Source organism: Armigeres subalbatus, chromosome 3 (assembly GCF_024139115.2).
Source record: "Armigeres subalbatus isolate Guangzhou_Male chromosome 3, GZ_Asu_2, whole genome shotgun sequence".
Lineage (NCBI taxonomy): Eukaryota > Metazoa > Arthropoda > Insecta > Diptera > Culicidae > Armigeres > Armigeres subalbatus.
The window spans coordinates 3,503,471-3,526,239 of NC_085141.1; the positions used below are offsets into that span (position 1 = coordinate 3,503,471).

Below are 22,769 nucleotides of genomic sequence, written 5' to 3' on the forward strand. Positions count from 1 at the left end.
CATACTGTTATTGACGTTTCCCCATTAAGTGCAGGTTAAAAGAAAACCTACATAGCTAAAAGGCATACTCAACAGCTTTTTCCCAACGAAAACCGCAAGTTGATTAATCGTCCCAATAATTAGTAATCGATTTTAAGATAGGTTGCGAATCTTTAGTCATGATCGTTAAACTTCTTTGAGGGCATCACACTGAAATGTGCAGTGCAACATAGTAGCCTGAATTTGTGTGTGCTATCTTTCGCGCCACGAGCAGCAATGTTGCCTGTTGATGAGTTATGCAATTAGCTCCAGAAAACCACGGTATAGATTAAATTCGATTACTAATTATTGGGACGATTAATCAACTTGCGGTTTTCGTTGGGAAAAAGCTGTTGAGTATGCCTTTTAGCTATGTAGGTTTTCTTTTAACCTGCACTTAATGGGGAAACGTCAATAACAGTATGATGAAAAAATAAATTTCCCCATACTAATTTGCATGCAAACTTGAAAAGGCTTGTGCTAAATCAGTTTTAATCCAAATGAGCTCAAATTTTCAGAGGACACTCAGAACATGGTAAAGAATCAGATGAGCACTGTGGAGCAAAAACGATTTTTTGAACCACCCTAAGATCAGTTGATTGGTTGAATAATTGCTTGGTTGATTGGTAGATTGCTTAATTGGTTAGTTGATTGATTGGTTAATTATTTGGTTGACTGTTTGATTGGTTGCTGCTTGATTTGTTAGTTGGTAGAATGGTTGATTGCATCGCCAATCGAACCAACCAATCAGATTGTTTGGCTCATTGTTTGCTTGACAGGTTGCTTGATTGTTTGGTCGGCTAGTTGGTTCATATGTTGTTTTGTTGGTTGCTTGATTGGTTGATTAGTTGGTTGCTTGATTATTTGTTGGCTGCTTGATTGGTTGGCCGCCTGGTTAGTTGATGTTGTTTTGATTGGTTGCTTGGTTGGTTGCTTGATTGCTTGGTTGATTGGTAACTTGCTTGAATGGCTGATTGCTGGATTAGTTGGTTGGTAGCTTAATTGGTTGGTTATTGGTTGCCTTACTGGTTGATTGAATGGTTGGTCGGCTGATTAGTTGTTTTGTTGGTTGCTTGAATGGTTGGTTGATTAGTTGATTGATTGGTTGGTTGCTGCTTGATTTATTAGTTGGTAGAACTGTTGATTGGTTGGTTGCTTGATTGGTTGATTAGTTGGTTGGTTGCTTAATTTTTAGTTGGTTGCTTGTTTGGTTGATTAGTTGGTTGGTCGATAGGTAGCTTGCTTGATTGGTTGGTCGACTGGTTAGTAGAGCAGTTGTTTTGTTGGTTGCTTTATGGGGCTGTCCATATACCACGTGGACAGGTTTTGGTCAGTTTAATAGACCCCCCTCCCCCAGCATGGACAACTGCTCATATAAATTCTCAAAAAATTGTATGAACCGTGGACATTCGCCATACACCTCCTCCCCCCCAAAACTGTCCACGTGGTATATGGACAGCCCCTATTGGTTGATTAGTTTTTTGTTTGCATGATTATTGGTTGGTTGCTTGATTTGTTAGTTGATAGAATGGTTAATTAGTTGGTTCATTGATCGGTTGGTTATTTGGTTGGTTGCTGCTTGATTTGTTAGTTGGCAGAACTGTTTATTGATTGGTTGATTAGTTGGTTGGTTGATAGGTAGCTTGTTTGATTGGTTGGTTATTTAATTGATTGGTTGCTTGATTGGTTGGATAGTTGATTGGTTGGTTATTTAGTTGTTTGGTTGGTTGGTTGCTTGATTGGTTGGTTATTTAGTTGATTGGTTGTTTGACTGGTTTATTGATGGGTTTCTTGATTGGTTGATCGGCTGGATAGTTGTTATGTTGCATTGTTGGTTGCTTGATTGACTGATTGGTAGCTTGGTTGATTGATTAGTTGATAAGTTGCTTGGTTGCTTGATTATTGGTTGGTAGGTTGCTTGACTGATTGATTAATTGGTTGCTTGATTAGTTGGTCGACTGTTGAGCAGTTGTTTTGTTGGTTGCTTTATTGGTTGATTAGTTTTTTGTTTGCATGATTATTGGTTGGTTGCTTGATTTGTTAGTTGATAGAATGGTGATTTGGTTGGTTATTTGGTTGATTGGTTGGTTGGTTGCTGCTTGATTCGTTAGTTGGTAGAACTGTTGAATGGTTGGTTATTTTGTTAATTGGTTGCTGGCTGATTGGTTGGTTGCTTGATTGATTGATTAGTTGGTTGATTGATTGGTAGCTTACTTGATTGGTTGGTTGCTGGATTGGTTGGTTATTTAGTTGATGAGTTGCTTGACTGGCTGATTAGTTGTTTTGTTGATTGCTTGTATGGCTGATTGGTTGGTTGCTTGATTGGTAGCTTGCTTGAATGATTAGTCGTTTGATTGGTTAGTTATTTGGTTGATTGATTGCTGCTTGATTTGTTAGTTGGTAGAATGATTGGTTGCTTGATTGTTGATGGCTTGCTTAATTGGTTAAGTATTTGATTGATTGGTAGCTTGCTTGAATGATTGATTGCTGGGTTAGTTGGTTCGTTGGTTGCTTCATTGTTGATTGATTGGCTGATTGTTGGTTGGTTGCTTAACTGATTGGTTATTTGCTTGGTCTGTTGGTTGTTTGATAACAATGCTTGAATGGTTGATTGATTGCTTGGTTGATTGGTAGCTTGCTTGAGTGGTTGGATATTTGGTTGCTTGATTGGTTGGTCGGCTGGTTAGTTGATTAGTTTTGTTGGTTGCATCGATAACATCCCTGGTGGGCAGTATATGTTCATGGCGGTCTACATTCAGATGAAAGACTGTACAACAATTTGGCGTTAGCTGAGGGTCCGTTTCACTCACCAGGGATGTTCATGACCCTTAAAGTTACGCGGCAATATAATGTGGTCATTAATGATATAAATTATCAACGATGTCATCGTCTCGACCATACATATAGCTATTTCTCCTCCGTACTGCATCGCTTTCGTGCCCCTTCCAGGTCCGGTAGTTGCGTAGTTCTAGTAATATGTTGAGGGAGCCGAATTTGTTTGAACTTCGTCGTAGAGTAATTCCTGTTTCGATGAAAAAAGACTTCATGATGCTACTTTCGTTTAAATGGCGTTGTTCCAGAAGGCCAGCTTTAGTACGACCGGAAAATTCAAATGGTTGCTGACGTTTATGACGACACCATTATGATAGTACTATGATAGTACCTATAGGACGCAGAATAAGCACAAATAACGATCCGACGGGTACAAGAAAGCGCGGTGTGCAGCGATTAAGGTGGACCCATCATATTGCGTAGGACTCCTCCGTGGACAGCTTGATTTGTTGGAAACAAGTTGGACGGTCGCAAAATGAGACGAACATAGGAGTTGAGATGGACATGGGACATATACCCTATTTAGTTTTAAGCTAACATTCGTTGGGGTGACCATTTCACCTGTTGACAATAAACAACAATAAAATACAATTACATTAAAGTTTTCTTCCTTAGTTCTCTTCAATCTGTAATACTTTCAATCATTTTTCAATTCATCGATTTATTTTTTTTATTTTCTTCAAGTGGAACTGTTTACCGCTTAGTAATGAGCCGGATTACATTGTCCTCATTGTCACGTTTGTTGTATTTGTCCTATTTGGCTTCATTGGATGAATTGTCCTCATTGTCTCGTTTGTCTTATTTGTATTAATTGTCTTGTTTGTCTTATTTGGCTTGATTGTCTTCTTTGGCTTAATGGTCTCGTTTGTCTTATTTGGCTTATTTGTTTTGATTGTCTTGTTTGTCTTATTTGTCTCAATTGTCTTGTTTGTCTTATTTGGCTGAGTTGTCTGTGTAGCCTTATTTGTCTTGCCAAATCAATTGAGTTAATTAAGTTAAATAACTTAATTGTCTTCATTGCATTGGCTTAATTGTCTTGGTTGTCTTACTTGTCACGTTTTGTCTTATTTGTCTTCTTTGGCTTAATTGTCTTGTTTGTTTTATTTGTCTTTATTGGCTGAATTGTCCTTATAATCCCGTTTGTCTTATTTGTCTCAATTGTCTTGTTTGTCTTATTTGGCTTATTGGCTAGGTGGTCTTATTGGTCTTGATTGGCTGATTTGTCCTTATTCTCTTATTTGACTTAAGGTACACTGGGGGAGTGGAAAAAGGAGTAAGTGTAAAATCGACTCGAAAAATTTCAATTGTACAGACTTTACAGTTTTTACCACACCATAACATTGTGCAAAATACAGTTTAATGTTCACTCTACTACTATGTTATAATTTGTGTAATACTTACACTCACACAGTTTACGCTGGAGCTGTCATTTTAGGTTTCACGAGAAGTTAATTTTTGCATTCATAAAATCATTTCTTACTTGCATAAATTGTTCCTTTTTCCGGTGATTTTGCACCACAGGTGACCATTATAATACAATTAAACAAATCACGTTCAATTTGTAGTGGTTGATAAATACTATGAAAGCAAATAATTCAACTGATTGGACTAATATACATAAGAAAACGCCTAATAAATACACTTATCGCTATTGATACCTTTCACATGTTTTACATATGAAAAAATATATGAGAAAGATAAAAATAGCACTGATAGGTAAATATATTCCATAATACATATTCATGTATATTCATAACAAGTTTCGCCATTGAATGCAATTTGTTGCGGACAAATCGGGTATGGACAAGTGCATGAAAATAGGTGATAATTTTGTACGTGTACTGCGCCGCATTATTGCCCTTCCTTATCTTCTTGCCATTCCTGTTCCATGTACTCCAACGCTGCAAATGTTCACCGCCGATTCTTGCACCGAATTGTAACCCACCTGGTTCTCCACAATGCAATGGCAATCTGGCTTCCGTACAAAGCTATAGCCAAATCATTGATGTTCCGCTTGACATAGACCAACGAAATGCTGTTTTAATAGTACTAAAACGAAACACGCATTGCCCGTGTTTGTTTCAAACTCCACCTCCGGACAGATACCGTATACACTGTTCCAGAGCCGAGACCATTCGCAGCAGGTGGAATATTCGTGGGTACCATACCTCCGTGAGTTGTATTTGACTTCGATTTTAGACTCGTGTTGGTGTCCCGGCTATGACAGTGTCCAGCGTAACGGAGTTCCCGAAGGCTTCTATGGTTTTGGTTTGGAAAGACGTCGAAGTTGAGACGAGGAACGAGGCCGTGTCCGTTATTGCCGAAAGTTGGTTCTGCAGCGTACGCTATGGTGTGGTGGTTAGACTCCGTTAGAAAACTTCCACATGCGGTATTGCCCCCAGTTGTTACGCTTGCACTCACACTTCCGGCGGTCATGTTATTGGCGTGAATGGATATACAGGTAGATAATTCATGCCGCTGCCGACATTTACAGGAGTAGATGTTTCTATACTGGTAGCAGCCAGTGCTACCTGAAGATTGGCTATGCTGTCGAGTGACTAAATGTGGCATCCGTCGTACAAATAGCGATCCGACGGGTACAAGAAAGTACGGTGTGCAGCGAATATGGTGGATCCATCAGATTGCGTAGGACTCCTCCATAGACTGCTTGATTTGTTGGAAACATGCAGCTATACATCAAGCGGAATGGATAAAGCTTCTTTGTACATAAATACTTCAGACGAATCTTTTTGCCACAATTAGGCGGCAGGTTTTTTTTTTCCAGCGGATGGCCTGCGATCGACGTCAGATAAATTGGCAAGCAGGCCAAGTCTCAGTTGGAATATAGCCATAGAAGAAAAAGAAGATGGAATCATAGCTGTTCTGTTCCTTTGTTCCATCTTCAAGAATCCAGATGCACTGTGGATAACTTCTGTGCACTGCTTGTTTGGACCCCCGTCAGAGTCGATTGTCGAATCATCCCTGGAAAGTGGATAATCATTATTTTTTCAACATTCTGGATAATTTATTGTAAACAGAACGAACCTGCGTAGGCATGATTGTGTTCAATACCCATAATCGAGTCATGAACAATCAGGTTTTCCGAGGAGTTATTTCCCCACATGGCTATATGATACGATAAAATTTCAATAATAACAATAATTATTAATAACTAAACTAATTTAATTTACTTTTACGGCATTTCAGCGAAGGAAAAATATTTACTTTACTGCACTGGATTTTTGACATGATCTCATTAAAAACAAAAAATATCGATGCTGTCAGTTGTACACGGTGCGATAAATAAGCGAAAAACAGATGATAACTGACAGCGTTGTATAGTGTCTTTTCAGTTGTATACCTAGAACTCTACACATCGGTGGAGATTTCAAGCGCAACACCGAAAAAATCCTAGTGTCGCGTCCCGGTTATTAGTTCCTGCTCTTGCCCCACCGGTTCCTGCGTACTTTTACCCCACAGTCCCAAAAATGATTCAAGTAATGGTTTTGACTTCTTGGAAAACCAACCGGATTGGTGTTCTGTACCATAAAGTACTCTATACAATAGGTTCTCGAAATGGTATAATGTTCACCTAATTGAACGTATATATGGTAATGAAATACTAGTTGCGGAAATCCAATTATTTTTAGCGAAATGACCAAAAAGTTATCTAACTCCATATCTCCCTTGTTGTTAATTCAAATCGTTTACAATTACACATGATAATAGTTGGCCAGAATACCTGTCAAACTGATGCAGTGCTGCTAGTTTATCTTTTTTTATTACTTCGAAAAATCGAAAACGTACTCTTACCCCACACGCACTCTTGCCCCACTCTACTCTACTATATAAAAAAATAAAATATTTTTTCATATTTTTTTACGCGCAATAACATCTTCCAGAAGTCACACAATGTAAACACAATAAATAAGAAGAAGAATGACATTAGGTACCCTTATCTCCACAATGTCTAAGAAAAATCTAGCAGAATTGTGGTACCCATATCTAGGAGATATCTATGAGCTTTCTATGAGCATAACTGTCAAATCCCTTCCGGTTCAAACGGTCTACTCGTCTAAACTTTGAGGTAGACACCGGTTTAAACGGTTGTTGCATTTGAGGCGGATTTGAGGTCTGACAGGTTCTCGACATCGAAGAAAAATATCTAGGAGACTCATTTTTTTTCTCAGAGATATCACGGTAGAAGTCTAGAAGATCTTTCCGAGCGGGACCCGTTAACCAGTAAACACGTATTATTAAAACCAATAGCGCTGCCTACTCAATATTCTTTGGGAAAGTTGACCTTAAATAAGCCAAAGAATCGATTGAGCGAATAACAAAATTTGACGGAAAAGGTCTGAAAGTTTTTGTTGCATTGTTTGCACTCAGGTTCTTTTCTAATGTAATGCTAGCTCATCATCATCATCGTCATCAACGGGCGTCGCGGCGTTAGCCTTCTGAAACCGCGTTCTCGTTTTTCGTCTGTCCATCGGTCCGGTCGTCAAAAAGTTTTGTTTTCCTTTCGTCCTTCGATCGATTGCCTGCTTTGTCGTAAATTTAGATTATATTTCTAAATTTTCGCTGCTAGAGCGGATAAAAGGAAATTGGTAAGTATCTATTTAGAATGAAGTTAAATGCAAATATTTACATAAAAAGTCAACATTTTTGTGAACATGCGGGTGCGGGTCATGTAAAACCAAAAATCTTCGTCGACCGCTTTGAGCTTAGGGTTACGTACCATTTTATGTCCGGTTTTCAAAAAATAGGATCAAGAGTGTTATTCGTATTCTGAAACAACTATAGTGCACTGAATATGTAAATCACCATTATTTGTTAACCAGAGTTTACTAGAAAACGATTTATAGTACATACATACATGTTTCACGCACATAGCTCTGCTGCTCTGCATATCGTGATCAAACCCAACGATAGTAAATTGTGTGAAACAAATAACCAAACATCGCTGTAGTTAATGTTGATATTGATGTTTTTTACACGTAATTATAAAAATAAGAAACACAATTTTGAAGGCGAAAAAGTCCTTTTTGTCCTGCGTCATTCGATGCCAATTTATTTTTGTTAATGCTCGTTGAAGAAAAAAGATGGCATTGTTCCCCAAATTACGGGCACATTTTGTTTCGGCTCGCAAATCGATTGAATTCGTTTTATATAAAAGCGAATAAGTTAAACATTTTTTTGCAATAGTGTTAGATGGGCATTGGCGCCCAACCCTATACAATGTTTGGTACGGGTGCACCCAAAAGTGAAGGCTAGAGGATACCATTTTGTGGCTACCGTACTTCCAGGGTAAGCAGATTCGATTGTTTCAGTCTAAACTCTGAAGTGAAAACTTCCCTCGGAGTTAAAACACTTTTTAAGTAGGATGCCTTTTATTTGTTTGTAGACGCAATCTTTTTATACCGCCCTATTTATTTTGCTTGATTTGTTTATTTTTAATGGACGGAACAAATCCATTCAATAATTATAATTGTTTTGAATTGCCTGAACCAAAAGTTTACCGAGAATGTTAATAACATATGTTTAACTTGACTTTAATATTAATCATTAACTGAACTAAATTTGGCAGCACTGGATTATCAACATTATTTACTTGCTACCCGCGGACACAGCCAGTAGGCGTTGGGATGGGAGTTTGTGATCAGTAACATTGCAATCACTCGGAAGTCACGTACGAGAACAACTTTTCCGGCCGGATTCATAAACTCAATTTTGGTACCAGTTTGTGTAAAATTAGCAGAAATACAACGTTTGAACTTATTTTATTGTTAATAATTGTCTTGGTGAGTGAATCATTATGCACAACTTTATATTTACAATATATATATTGTGAAATACGATTAGTTGCGGTTGTTGATCTATTTTATGCTAAAGTTACAATGTGTCATGTGCTCGTATTTCTTTGCATGTATATCTTCTACAGGATTTTTTGGTCTTTTCAAAGAAATTATCAAAAGTTTTATTTCCCTGATTTTCGAATAGGTAGGTACGTAAATTTGGTAAATTTTGAATTTCGTGATCAAAGGAAAGTCAGTCAGACGTAGTTTTAGCATTGTAAACGGTGCTTCGTTAGTAATAAGACTAGGGATGCTCGTCTTTACATATACTGGCGAGTGCACGAGTCAGTCCAAATAAAAATGTATACAAAATGGATTGTTTAGGGGTATATATGTTTTTACATATTCTAAATCTGCATAAAAAACTGAGCTTAACCCCAATTTTTCAGAATTTTTGGAGCCCCGGAACTATTTTTAATTTGCATTTTGAATTTATATGTGACTAAAAAATTGTTCTCATGCTGCGTGGGCCAACTGTCATTCTACACCGAGGAAAATTTCCGCATATACGTTATGTGTGAAACTACATAAATTTTTGCAATTAGAATTTCCAAATAAAACGTATGTTCGGACTTATTAAAGTTATTAGGCTTCCAACAAATAAAATCTATATTGTTGTGCAGAATAAAATTTATGTGTGAGATTAATGACATTTATTTGACGACGCAAAATAGAAATTATGTTTGTGGTTTATGAGTTATAATGGTATTTCTTTCATTAAAAAATAAAGGTAATTTTTGTTATTATACATTTATTAAGAGAAAACAGATAATGGGATTGATTTTTGTTAGAGCAAAAATATGTTGGCCATCGCAATGAATTTCCTCATGAAGCCCATAATTCCACCATGTCTCCGATTTGCAGCTGCGGGTTGTATGTTCTTAGAGCTAAGAATTGCCAAATTCTTGTTAGGCATTTGTACACAACTCCGAACATATTATGGTCACTTCCGAAAATCAGCCCCTCTTCACGATTGCTCCTCTTTTTTCTGCGTGGATTGTCCCGATGGCCGGTAGTTTCCGCGAAGAATCGTTCATCATCCGGATCTCCGAGTCTGCGGTTGACCGTATTGATGCTGCTGTCTTGTTTCAGGACCTGTTTTTCGGCTCTTGCTCTTCTAGATTCGAGTGCAATCAAATGTTTATGTAGCCCTATCCCTGGCCCTATCACATTCCGTCTCCATGGAGGAAGATGCACCATCCAGTGCAGGTTATGAAGAAATTGATAGAAATGGAAGTTTATCTTTCTTTCGGTCCATCGTTCTGAAATATTGCATGATAGTAAATTAATGAATTAAAAACAAAATCGGAAAATAAAAGTAATTGAATTGCTTACCATTTCGCCTTCAAAGCGACGATAATACCAAAAGTATTATTCAACTCATCAGCTTAAGATGCTCGAGGAGTTCCGTCTCTGCGGCCACATTATTGGATTTGGCACAGCAACCACGCGGCAACCGCACAGAAGGACCAATCTTCAAAAAGACGGTCAAAAACCATTTTTTCAAAATGATCCAAATTGATAACTTGAGTCATGGGTTGTTAGTAGAATACTTGACGATGATGTAAACATGGTTTTGAGTCATTTTATTCGGGTGGATCTTACCTTTACAGTCAATACAATTAGAGCATGTTGTCGATTTTTAGTTCTGTTAAATCTTGTAACATTTATTTTACTGCTTCATTATGTTGGACACAACGGATACATCACCCATACCTATTATATTTGGCACCATCACAAAGTGTAGTCCAAAAACTAATAAAGACACGCATATACGTTCGTAAATTATTTTTGATCGTGCGGAAAGTACTCGGTCTTTATTATGTATACAATTATTATTGTATTATCTTCTTGCTGTATTCATTGTGAAATTCAAGAAGGTACCCATCGGTACCCATCAATGAAATTCACACTGTAGCTTCATTTTTTTGTCAGGAATCCAATCCTGCTGAAATTAGGTTCCGCCACCCTCCGCCTGCTCAGTTATTTCGGTTTTACTGACAGTGGTCGTTTCGGTCTTGCCAATCAATTTTGATAAAAATCGACGCACAATATGTTTTCTCTTCTCCTTCTACTTCTCATTTGCTCCAATACAATGGTGCGACATCAGCTGAAAATTGTCTAGGGGTCGTACACTTATTACGTAAGCGTTATTTCTGGTTTTTTCAACATCCCTCCCTTCATGTAAGATTTCTTACATATAAATAATTTTTATTTATAGGTAAAACGGCAGATCCCTCTCCCCCATAAGGGCATACGTAATATGTGTACGGCCCCCTAGTACAATTTGTTCTCGTCCTACACATACTTTAATTAAGGAAATTCGACGTGATCATGAGTTTTTACAGGCACTTGCGCTCTAAAATTTTGAAAATATTGTTAAAGGAAGTAGGATAAACTATCAAGTCATGTCATGTTTAGTCGCAATACAGGGAGAGAATTTTATTTGACCCCTACGTCTAATTTTCCATACTTACTCTGTAAAAAGATCATGAGTTTTTCACATGAACCTTAATATCAAGAAACGATTTGCGCCTCTACAGCTTTAGTTTGTGTAGGGACGAAACAAAATCCATTCTATATGTTTACAATTTCTAATAATGGAATTCATTTTTCCGTTAGCACTGCAGTGAGGCGGCAGAAATTGGTAGTTAAAGGTAGCAGTTAATACCTGTGAAAGTGCTCATAGAAATAGAACTCTACACTGGCCCCAGCCATAGATATTTTATGAGGCACCACTTGGTGCAAGCACGTTGTCTTTGAGAACGTTAGCGTGCTTGCGACGACTGGTGCTCCACCTCTCGTTCCGGTAGTGGATCTCTAGCTTACGGGTCGGTGATGTCAATTAAATATCATAATATGTGGCCTGCTAGACCATTTTATTCATTTCTAACATTTTTGACCGTCTTTTTTGGAATTGGTCCCACTGTGAACCGTAGCGATTATATGTGAAACCACATATTATTTTACTATTAAATCTAAATTAATAATGTTTATGTTTGCGCCTACATATAGAATATGAGGAGCACTTTTATGTGTTATATTCTACCCTATAAAGTATAAGGGGTGTATAGATGGTGCATATTGTTGAACGCATAAAAGGGATGTTCATCACATCTAATAAAAAATATAGTTTTATGTCAAATAAATTTTATGATTGCAATTTTATTAGTGTATGAATGTTAGTGTCATTCTATCGCTTGAAATGGCTTAATGTTTGCTATACAAAAATGTAAATAAAAGAAAAGCATGCTCTTTACGTTGAACTGAAGAAAACCTCATATTTATCTTTGCTAAACAACCCAATTTCCTTAATTTTAAATAAGGTGCAACCAACAGATTATCGTATGTGTTGTTAAGTTATGTCACCATAAAAAATGGTGAACAAAATTTTTGCCCGACGTTCTGTATATATTTTATATATATATATTTGAACATACTGGTAATAACATATACATATACTCAATCCAGTTGAAAACCGTAATTGGGGGCTAGCGAAGTTGGATTTTTCTCACAAACCGTACGTTAAACCTAACTTCGGAAGTGGTGTGCTCAATAGCGCTTCGCGATATGAAAAAAAAGCGCACCACTTCCGAAGTTAGGTTTAACGTACGGATTGTGAGAAAAATACAACTTCGCTAGCCCCCAATTCCGGTTTTCAACTGGTTTGAGTATATTTTAAGGACTGCATGTTATATATTGACGTTTGGTGTTAATGTTGAGTAGTTATGGTTAAATCGACCGGAAATTGTTTGATAATTGATATTTTTTTTATAATGTGGGATCTGAACGCGGGTTAAGAAACTAAACATGGTCGTCATTATGTCATAGTAAACTATACTGCCGCTAACCGCAAGTCGAGCACATCTGTATATGGAGTCCAGTATAGCTTTTGATTTGTTTGGCTGTGGTCTTTCAAAAAATCATTATGAAATTTAAATTTCAAAAGCATTTTTCCCATTTTTTTCCAAACATCCAAAATTTACCGAAATTTCTGTAATCGCTACTTCTTGATAAAATATGATTAGGGCTACTGCACAAAAATAACCGATAATATTAGTATAAATACAGCGCGACGTTCGTTTATTATAGTAGGTTTAGTTTGGAAGGTTGGATAAATACATTTTGGATAAATTTTATTCTGTTCTGGCTGACTCATCGAACTTCGTCTTAATTACCTAGTTATCACAAACATTTATAGAGGGGGAGCAGTCTCAACCCACCATAGAAACATTTTCTCTCGTCTTCAAAAACCTCCACATACAAAATTTAATTCCATTTGTTTGATTAGATCTCGAGTTATGCAGAGATTTGTGTTTTATTTGTATGAGAGCCCCTTTCAGAGAGGGGAAGGGTCTCGAACCGCCATGGAAACTTTTGTTTTCAAAAATTTGCACATGCCAAATTTGGAATAATTTGTTCGATTAGTTCTTAAGTAAGGTAAAACTTTGTGTCTCATTAGTATGGGAGCCCTCCTTTTCAGAGGGGGAGGAATCTCAAAGCGATACAAGTTTTCACGCCGACTGATTCAGTAAGTTTCCGAGTCTAAAGGGCTAGACAGTCAGAAATTCAATTTTACTTGTAATTTAAAATATAGTTTAATTGTCTTTAAACTTTTTGCGAAGAGTTACAAAAAATTCATTTGGAGTTTTCCCGTGAATTTCTTTTTCTTCATTAAACATAACATTTCTGCATGCGTTAACCAAAGTTTTTTTTTTATTTCTGTTTATTTTGTATTTTTAGACATCCCTATGCACATTGTACGGTCGCCGAAAAAGTGCCGCTAGGGAACAGTGTCATCCGTTGCTGTTTGCCTGCCGTTTTCTCTCGCTCTGTGGTGTTGCAGTTGCTGCAGAGTAAGGGTCGTTTTGTCCACGGAGCATCCGAAATAGTGTCACGGCTGGTTCCCCAAACAAACCGCAGACCCACGATCGGTCTTCTTCACCTCGGAATCACGACTGATATACAAAGAGAGTGAGCTTCCTGGAAAGCTCCTCCTGAATCGCTCAAATTGGAGGCGAAAAAGTCAAAAATGGTGCTGGCCGACCGAACCACTGAGAACGTCGTCCGAAACGGGCGGAGATCACGGGGGCCCAGTCCCAATGGCCACTCGGCACTGCTGGCCGCCGGTGGAATCACAGAGTCCAGCTCAGATGACGAAAACTGTGAGTGTAGTGGCCGTGGGATTATGACCCAGCTTTTCAGCTAATCCCTGTTTCTCTCTCTTGTTCGCAGCAAGGAAAAATGGAAATTCCTCCAAGGAAACGAAAAAGAAGAGTGAATACGAAGGTAAGGTGTAGTCCATTGCGCTAGATTCTTCGAATTAATAGGATGTGCCGCAATAGCAACGTCGCAAAAAAAGTGTCCAACTTCCAACACGATGTTCTCCGCATTACCTAGGTTTCATGAAAAATGTTAGGAAGGCTAAAAACAGAATAACGTGATCCAGGACCCAGTTGATGGAGTTGACCTCTGAATTTAAGTTCTTTGACTGTTGGTAATTGGCATCCCGACTTCAACTGATATTTTGGGGTGCATTCGTAAATTGCATAAGGGAACACCCACAAATTACGTAATGCTTGGAGGGGGAGGAGGAGTTTCCTGAAGAGCGACAATACATACGAAAAATTTGGAAGTTTCATACAAAACGTACGACATAAGTGGGAGAGGGGGTCTTTGAAAATGGCCAATTTTTGCGTTACGTAATTAATGGATCTACATTATCAGAAAAAATGCGATCTATTCACCTAAAGTGCTTTTTTGACCTTTTTTGTTTTTTTCGAGACATTTTGGGGCCGTACACTAATTACGTAAGAGTTTTTCAACCCCTCCTCCCCCATGTAAGATTTTTCCCACACAATTTTTTTTTATTTATATGAAACGTAAGAAAATTGCAGCCCCCCTCCTCCCATAAGTGCTTACGTTATTAGTGTACGACCCCTTTACAATACACGAGAATCGCATCATCGCCGCTAGGTGGATTAATCTGGATTTTTTTATTTCTCTCTGGTAAAGGGATTGGATTTTGAATTACCAATGATTCATTTGCTGAACTACAGCTCCTCCTCGATGACGTCAAATTAATTATCCTCCACTGGACTTGATCGTGGATCAATCGCTTCCAGTCGCCTGAACGTTAAGTACCCTCAAGTCCTTTTACAAAAATCACAACCGTACAACGTGAACTACACAAAACGGTTCAGTGCATTCATATTAATAAGTTCCATCAATAAATTACAAATTTCGCCTCCAAAAAGTTGTTGCGGCATTTACCGAATTTCATGGATTTTGTAATATTGGTTAATATAACTGGAGTAGGGTAAAACGACCTATTATGGAGGGCTTACCGCATCGAAACAAAATTGGTTTCAAAAATTCTTTAAAAATTAACTATCTTTTTTCATATTGCATTAGTCGAATAGGATGCTGGTTGGCTCTAGTTTCGTAAATATTACGTCAATTGTGCTAAACTTAAGTTGTTTTGATTTTATCACAATAAAAACAAAATACCGGAATATTAGGACGCAGTTGCCTATTGTTGCAGTATATTTTGAAGGTCAGTCCTATTATTGCGTTCTTAGGGGGGGGGGGGGATTCCGAGCAGCGTGACGACTCACACAAAAATTGTATGGTTTAAATACAAAAAGTGTGACGAAGGGGGGAGGGGGTTGAAAATCGCCAAATTTTGTGTGAAGTACTTTATGGATCTTCCCTTTCAGTGTTTTGCCATTAAACTGTCAAAAGATGTAAAAGCGTTTTACGAAGTTTTCGTCGAGCGGTCGTGTCTTATACACAAACGCTGTTGTACCGAAAGGCTATTTAGGACTACTCCAAAAAACAACTTTTGATGAAGGCCGGATACCCATAGTGTTATATACCAATCGACTCAGCTCGACGAACTGATGTGATGTCTGTCTGTATGTGTGCGGGTGTGTATGTGTGTGTACAAATCTTGTAGACACACTTTTTTGAAAGTTAGCATAACCAAATTTACTCGCAACAAGTTTTATTTGACGGTGAATGCGGTCTCATTGTTTGCCATTAAAAATTAGCCCATTTGGACATTGCATTTTGTTAAAAAAATTATTTTGATCTTTTTAGTGGAATGTCTTCACTTACTTGACTCGACCACTGAAGACGGCCTTACTTTTGAGGTCGAAATACGTATCTGTCAACAATCTTGACTCAAGATACAATTAAGTGGTGGAATTCAATGGGATTGCACAAACTCGTCTTATGACAAGTGGGCATTGCATTTTGTTGTTATTGAAAAATCTACGTTTTTCCCAAGGGTCCCCCCTTCCAATAGTTAGTAATCGAATTTAATCTATACCGTGGTTTTGTGGAGCTAATTGCATAACTCCTCAACAGGCAACATTGCTGCTCGTGGCGCGAAAGATAGCACACACAAATTCAGGCTACTATGTTGCACTGCACATTTCAGTGATGCCCTCAAAGAAGTTTAACGATCATCACGCTCGTCCGGCTGAACTCAAATTTGGGTCAGCATAACTCAAAATAATATCTTCTACTGAAACGTCAAACGCTGAGTAATTGAGAATTATTATTTTGAGTAGCTTCGACTCATATTTATCTAAATTGTATTTGAACTCAAATATGAGTTCACCTTGAAAATTTCCAGGAGTCCAACGATCGCCTATAACTCCTCAAGTAAGTTTTGCATTACTAAAGTCTAAAATATTAGATTATTCATCCATTTATTGTTGCAGCATTATCCAGCAACAAACAACCTATTTGTTCCTGATTATACGATGTGGACATTGAAACGCACGCTCAAACCACGTCAGGAAATATCGCGGCCAAGTTTTCAGACTATAACCAACTACCAAGATGGTGGTACCGGCGTGAATAGTTTTTTATGACCTCTCTTGTGAAATTGGTCTGTGATCTCGCACCCGATACGATGTTTCGGATAGTCATTGGTTCATTCAAGCCCGCGGTAAGAATCATATATTTATGACTAACAGAGAATGTCTGTAATGACATTTTTTCACTCCCCCCAGGCGAGCTCCCAGACGAACCATGAAAATCAATGCGAATCGGACGATGAAAATCGAACGAATCGGACCGAGATTCATTAATATAAGTATACTAGTTGATGTATTATGCTCAAAGAGGTTATGTACTACAGAAAACGATTTTCGCTGGGATTTCCTTTGTTCTTTTCTACAAACATGTTGAGCGCATATCCTTGACACGAAACCACGAAACGAGGTAACGACTGTGACAATCTTTCTCTGTAGTTTATAACCTCTTTAACTATGCTGAAATAAATGTTATTTTTTTCTATAATTTATTTTGAATTGATTCTCTTCTTTTAACTGAGCCCGACTGCTTTTATTAGATTTGACAAACTCAAAATTCTAAAAATTTGATTTTATGATTTTGAGTAAATGTAACTCAAAATCAATATCTTTCTCCATTACTCAAAATTGAGTTCAGTGGCCTTAACTCAATTTTGTCTTGAGCCAGTTTTCCGATTTTGAGTTAATCTGACCCAAATTTGAGTTCAGCTGAACGAGCGTGATGACTAAAGATTCGCAACATGTATTAAAATCGATTACTAATTACTGGGGCGATCAATCAACATGCGGTTTTCGTTGGGTGAAAGCTGTTGAGTATTCCTTTTAGCTATGTAGGTTTTCTTTTAACCTGCGCTTAATGCGGAAGCGTCATTTACAGCATACTGAAAAAATAAATTTCCCCATACTGATTTGCATGCAAACTTGAAATCGCTTGTGCTAAATCAGTTTTAATCCAAATGAGCTCAAATTTTCAGAGGACACTCAGAATATGATAAAGAATCAGATGAGCACTGTGGAGCAAAATCGATTTTTTGAACCACCCTAGTATGTATGTGTGTGTGTGTGTGCGCAAAACTATGCAAAAATGTCACTCATTTTTCAGGCACTTATCCTTTACCGATTTGCTCGCAACAAGTTGCATTCGACGCATAGTGCTGTCTCATTGTTACCTATTGAAAATTGGCCGGATCGGACTATGGGCTCAGAAGTTATGGCCAAAATACATTTTTTTATATCAAAAACAAGCGCGTGAAAATTTCTCACTCATTTTTTAGGCACTTATCCTTAACCGATTTGCTCGCAAGTTGCATTCAACGCGAAATCCTGTCCCATTGTTTCCTATTGAAAATTGGTTATATCGGACTATGGGCTCAAAAGTTATGGTCAAAATACTGTTTCTATAACTCACGAGAAAGGCTCCATCACTGCTAGGTGGATTAATCTGGGTTTTTATTAAAACATTTCAATCACAATAGCAACAAAACCAAAGTAAGCATCTAGCGAGAAGCTTTTATTTTTCCCCTATGATTCACCTTTCAATCACCCTAATGAAGACTTTTTTTTTCGCTCGAACCGATACTGACGACAGCGGTTGGTCAAAAGGCCCGTAACTGGTTTTGAAGCCATCCTCCTGGAGCCATCCCATGCATACATCACGCTCACTCCACAATTACTAAGGCTAAATCGCGCTATGTACACTGCAAAAATTCAACACATTTTTATTGGCGAAAAACTAATAATTTAACCTTTTTATGTTCATTAGTGCACGCACATGACAACTCTCCACGTGAAGTACAAATAGAGTCTATAATCAAATGAAATTCATTTGAGGTCTTTAATATGCAGTTATTGAATTTATGTGGATCCAAATTAAATATATTTGTGTCCCCGAATTGAAAAAAAAATGTTTGCGACAAATATAATTCAATATGAACATTTTTCTCAGTGTAGGGGATGCATGAACGGGATTGAAGGGTTAAGAAATTTTTATTGGGTTTGTAAAGAATTGAAATTTTCAACTGTTCAGGCTCAGGCGTGTATGACACTTAACGGAGCCGAGACTCTTTATGATATATACAATCTATTTCATTATTATCAACAGTTTGTCAGGGGATCATAGACCGAGATACTCCTTGCAACTCATGGTTAGAACCAAGATTTTTTTTATGTACAGGTTATCCGACTTCGTCAGTAGATGGGAATAACCAGCGCGGGGGGGAAACATACATTTTCAGTGCAAAACGTAAACAAACGAGTATAAATTCCATACAAAAATCCAAGATGGCTGAGTTGGGGATATTGACAAGTCGGATAACCTGTACATAAAAAAATCTTGAACATTGAACATTGAACAAAGAACATTGCGAAATTTCAGGAAGGGCAAGATTGGGATTTAGGTGAGTTATTTCAGCTGCTCATCTGGGTATTTGACGTCAGGTGTGGCGTAGCATCGTGCTCCAGTTGTGGTATGCCAGGCAGCATCTACCGAATGGCCAGAGCTATTTAGCTCAATTGTTACAGAGCTGTCTGAAATCTCACAGAAAGGATCATGACCAATGGGTATTTTTTCTGATCCATTCCCGTTAAGCAACCTCATTTTCCTCTAGACCTATATGACCTAGGATCCATTCTAGGGGCTATTCAAATATGACGTCCACTACTTTTTGAGATTTCTAAAAGCAGCTTAAACTAAGGTACAGTGGGGCAAATGGGTAAAGGAAATCGTATAGTTAATGTTCATCAAGTCATAAAAGTTGAATATAATATTGAAATTGGTCATATTTATGTTATAACAAATAATCTATCCAATCTTTATATGCCTGCGAACAAGATTTTTGAAAAATATTTTTAGGATACAAAATATTTAGAAATCCAAAAAGTCTGTTTGAATTTTTCACTTGCCCCACTTGTGGGGTAAGTGAAAAAATAATTTTAGAAGAGGATTTTTCGATATAAGAACGCATTTTCTGTTCATATATTTTATGCAAACGATAATTATACTGAATAGAGCATAATTGTGTTCTGTTGTGATGCTTTTTGATACTTCAAGAAAGTCAAAGGGCTCTTATTTTTTTTGTTTTCTTTACTTGGACTTTTTGAAATCTAAAATTTCATCTCCATTTGTGTCCAACATTCGTTTTGTTTCAGGTTTAAAGTAAGATAATGAGCCTTGGCGATAGTGTTGTTTTGTGTATGCAGAGAAATTATCTTTGAAATATTAATCAAACCTGGAATCATCAGTGTTGTGCTTCATTAACAATCCACTTAGGATTTCAGTAGAAGAGTCTACATTAGCAAATGGCTAAGTCTTCTAAATCTCGACTAAATAAATCATAGTTGTTGATATATTTGCAATTGTAGTGATTCTTGTATTTAAGCTCTATAAATACCATTTTTTCACGACTTATTTATCAAACATGGAATATTTTATACACCGACGCGCTTTGCACTTTCGGTTCCTGATTTAGTATTACCACGTGTCACTCCAATTACCAAAATCCTTCGAATGAGTTTTAATTGGTATCATTTTTTTATATACGCTCAATTCAATAGAAATTATTTGTGTTTGAAAAAATAGAGAAATGCATTCAATGCTGGGAAATTTTCACTTGCCCCACCCGTGGTAAAAAACAGGCAGTCATAAAATATTTTTTCAAAATTTTTGATGTTCATATCAAAATTTTTGTGGCTGGAATTCAAAACTACAGAGAAAACCAACTTATCAATGGAATAATTTTGAATGTGTCATGAAAACCAACATGAAAAATCTTCGTATTTATTGACACGCAAAACAATGATTTGAATGGCCTTGTATGATTGTGAAATGAAATTGAATAATTTTGTGCTTCATTAGTGAAATATTTGAGTTTTTTCACTTACCCCATTTACCCACTGTACCTTAAATGATTGGAATTTTGTTATCATTCGGTCTAAGTTACTGGAACTACAGCTATAACTCCGTTACTAGTGGAATTCTTGCAACGAACCAATAGACAGATTTGTAGAAAAACCTTCGTACTTGAAGTCCACCATACAACACATTTTGAAATTCACCTTCTGGAATGAGTTAATATCGACAAACTACTAAATGATCGATAACATCCTTGGCTATGATGCATCTCCGCATTTTCTCTGATGGTATCGTTATCGGAAGTCAATAGTGAGCTCGAGTACATGAATTCTTCAACCACCTCGATTTCTTCACCACCGATACAAACTCGTGGTGGATGACTAACATTGTCCTCTCTAGAGTCTCTTCCTATCGTTTTCTTCGTTTTTGCTTCCCTCTTTAGACTAATGTAGGTTTTCTCCATATTCTCAAGGTTACGTGCCGTAATACCAAATAGCTGAACGGACTTCGTAAAAATCGTACCACTCGTGTCAATCCCTGTCCTTCGTATAACTCCCTCACAAAGCGACGTTGAATAGCATGCAAGAAAGACCATCACCTTTCCGTAACCCTCGGCGCATTTTGAAGGGGATCGAAAATGCCCCTGAAACTTTAACTACGTAATTCACCCGATCGCCCATACATCCCGCCTGGTACTGCCCCACTAACTCCCTTGCTGTTGGTGTTAATCGACGGCATACCATTTGGGAGAGTATCTTGTAGGCGGCATACAGCAATGTGATTGCACGGTAGTTGCTACAATTCAGCTTACCGTCGTTCTTGGAGGTTGGACACACGACACCTTTCATCCACTCCTTGGTAATAACCCAGTGAAGCGCTCAAGCCAGTACCTTACCACCGTATTTAAACAGCTTTCCTGGTAGTTGGTCAACCCCAAGGGGTTTGTTGTTATTCAGACGGCCAAACTCCTCCTGGATTTCTTGGAGATCCGGAGCCGGGAAACGCGTGCTCCCAGGTTCGTCACCATGCCGCCATCGTTGTCTGACACATTGCCATTCAGGTGCACTTCGTAGTGCTACCGTCACCTTTGGATTACCTCGCGCACGTTCGTAAGAAGATTTCCATTTATGTCCTTACACATATAAGGCTGTGGCACGTGGCACTAACTAACAGGGAGTCAAGAATGAATCTCACCCGAAATAAATTGGCAATCCTATACGCCTAGGCTAACTGGAGACCTCCTGCAACGAGGTGGTGATTGGTTTCATATTCGCACTGCGGTAGGTGCCGATTAGAAAGTGGTCGATTGGGTTTCCCGAAAAGATATTTTAGTTACTAGATAAAGATTGTCGCTGTCCGGAACATCTTTTGCTGGCGAGGATAGGGGATCTAAATGTCAATGAAGGAAGTTGTCAATGAACGATTTGACAGTTAGGTACCACACATGTTTCGGACAGCATAACAAAGGAAACCGAAGCGACAATCTTTATCTGGTAACTAAAATATCTTTTGTTTCCTGTTTCTAAATTAGGTGATTTCCATGTGGAGGCTGCAATGTTTATACATCGTTGGCCGTTGTCTATACATTTCCTCCTTGCCTGCCTACCTGAGCGTTCATGTCACCGATGGAGATTCTGACGTCCCGCAGTGGGAATCCAGCATAAGTCTGCTCCAGCTGTGCATAGTACGCTTCTTTCGCGTCGTCGGGTCTTCCATCGTGTGGGCATTGCACGTTGATGATGCCACTGTTGTGAAACGACCTTTTATCCTCTGTTATCGTTCAGAATGGTTCGTTTCTCAATCAATCAATAAACATTATTTTGGCTTCCTGTAAAGTACGTCGTCCTCGTTATAGCTGGAGCTGTGTAGGAAGAATGTATTCCAGGGTTTCGTGGAATTGACTTCACTCACTCAGTCATTTCTTAATTCTTATAGATTTAAAAAAAAAATACTTTTGGAACTTTTGGAGATTTACAAACTTTTTCAAAATCTAAATTTTTTTTGATGCCAAGTGTCTTAGAAATGCATGAAACTTCGAAATGTGGTGTTATCTTTTAAACAATTATTGATCTCGAAAAAAAAAATCCCAAAAATGTTCCAAGTCCCAAAAAGTCAATTGGCCGGATCAAATATTTTTTTCTTCTTTTGTCTCATTGATCTTTTGATAATGAAGGGGGTGGAAAATAAATAAATAAAACTTTATTACTTTTCCGTTTATAAATTAAAAGCCCCCTCAAAACATTAAATTTAACAACGAAATTTTGATGGGGTGGAGACAGAAGAAGATGATAAAATTTGTTCCGGCCTACATCCAAAAAAAATTCCTTTCGAGATGACACCAGATCTCGACGATTCATGCATTTCTAAGACATTTGGCATTAAAAAAAT

The 22,769-nt window shown here is 37.8% G+C and overlaps 1 protein-coding gene and 1 long non-coding RNA gene across 7 annotated transcripts in view; both read left to right on the forward strand.

Annotated features, from left to right (window-relative positions):
• Nucleotides 1–7,299: 7,299 nt before the first annotated feature.
• The window catches only part of LOC134226414 (REST corepressor), a 100,941-nt gene continuing 85,471 nt past the window's right edge, over nt 7,300–22,769 (forward strand). For 2 of the 6 annotated variants that reach the window (XM_062707177.1, XM_062707179.1), the window contains exons 1-3: nt 7,300–7,457; nt 13,449–13,870; nt 13,941–13,994. In XM_062707177.1, the coding sequence (XP_062563161.1) occupies nt 13,738–13,870; nt 13,941–13,994 (187 nt within the window). In that variant the 5' untranslated portion in view covers nt 7,300–7,457; nt 13,449–13,737. Of the gene's footprint in view, nt 7,458–8,493; nt 8,652–13,448; nt 13,871–13,940; nt 13,995–22,769 lie in introns of those variants that run through there. The other 4 variants (XM_062707181.1, XM_062707182.1, XM_062707180.1 and 1 more) reach the window with 3 other exon arrangements.
• On the forward strand, nt 15,419–17,095 carry LOC134223738 (uncharacterized). The gene is made up of 3 exons (XR_009982695.1): nt 15,419–16,376; nt 16,436–16,665; nt 16,730–17,095. It is a non-coding gene; the product is annotated as an uncharacterized LOC134223738 (long non-coding RNA).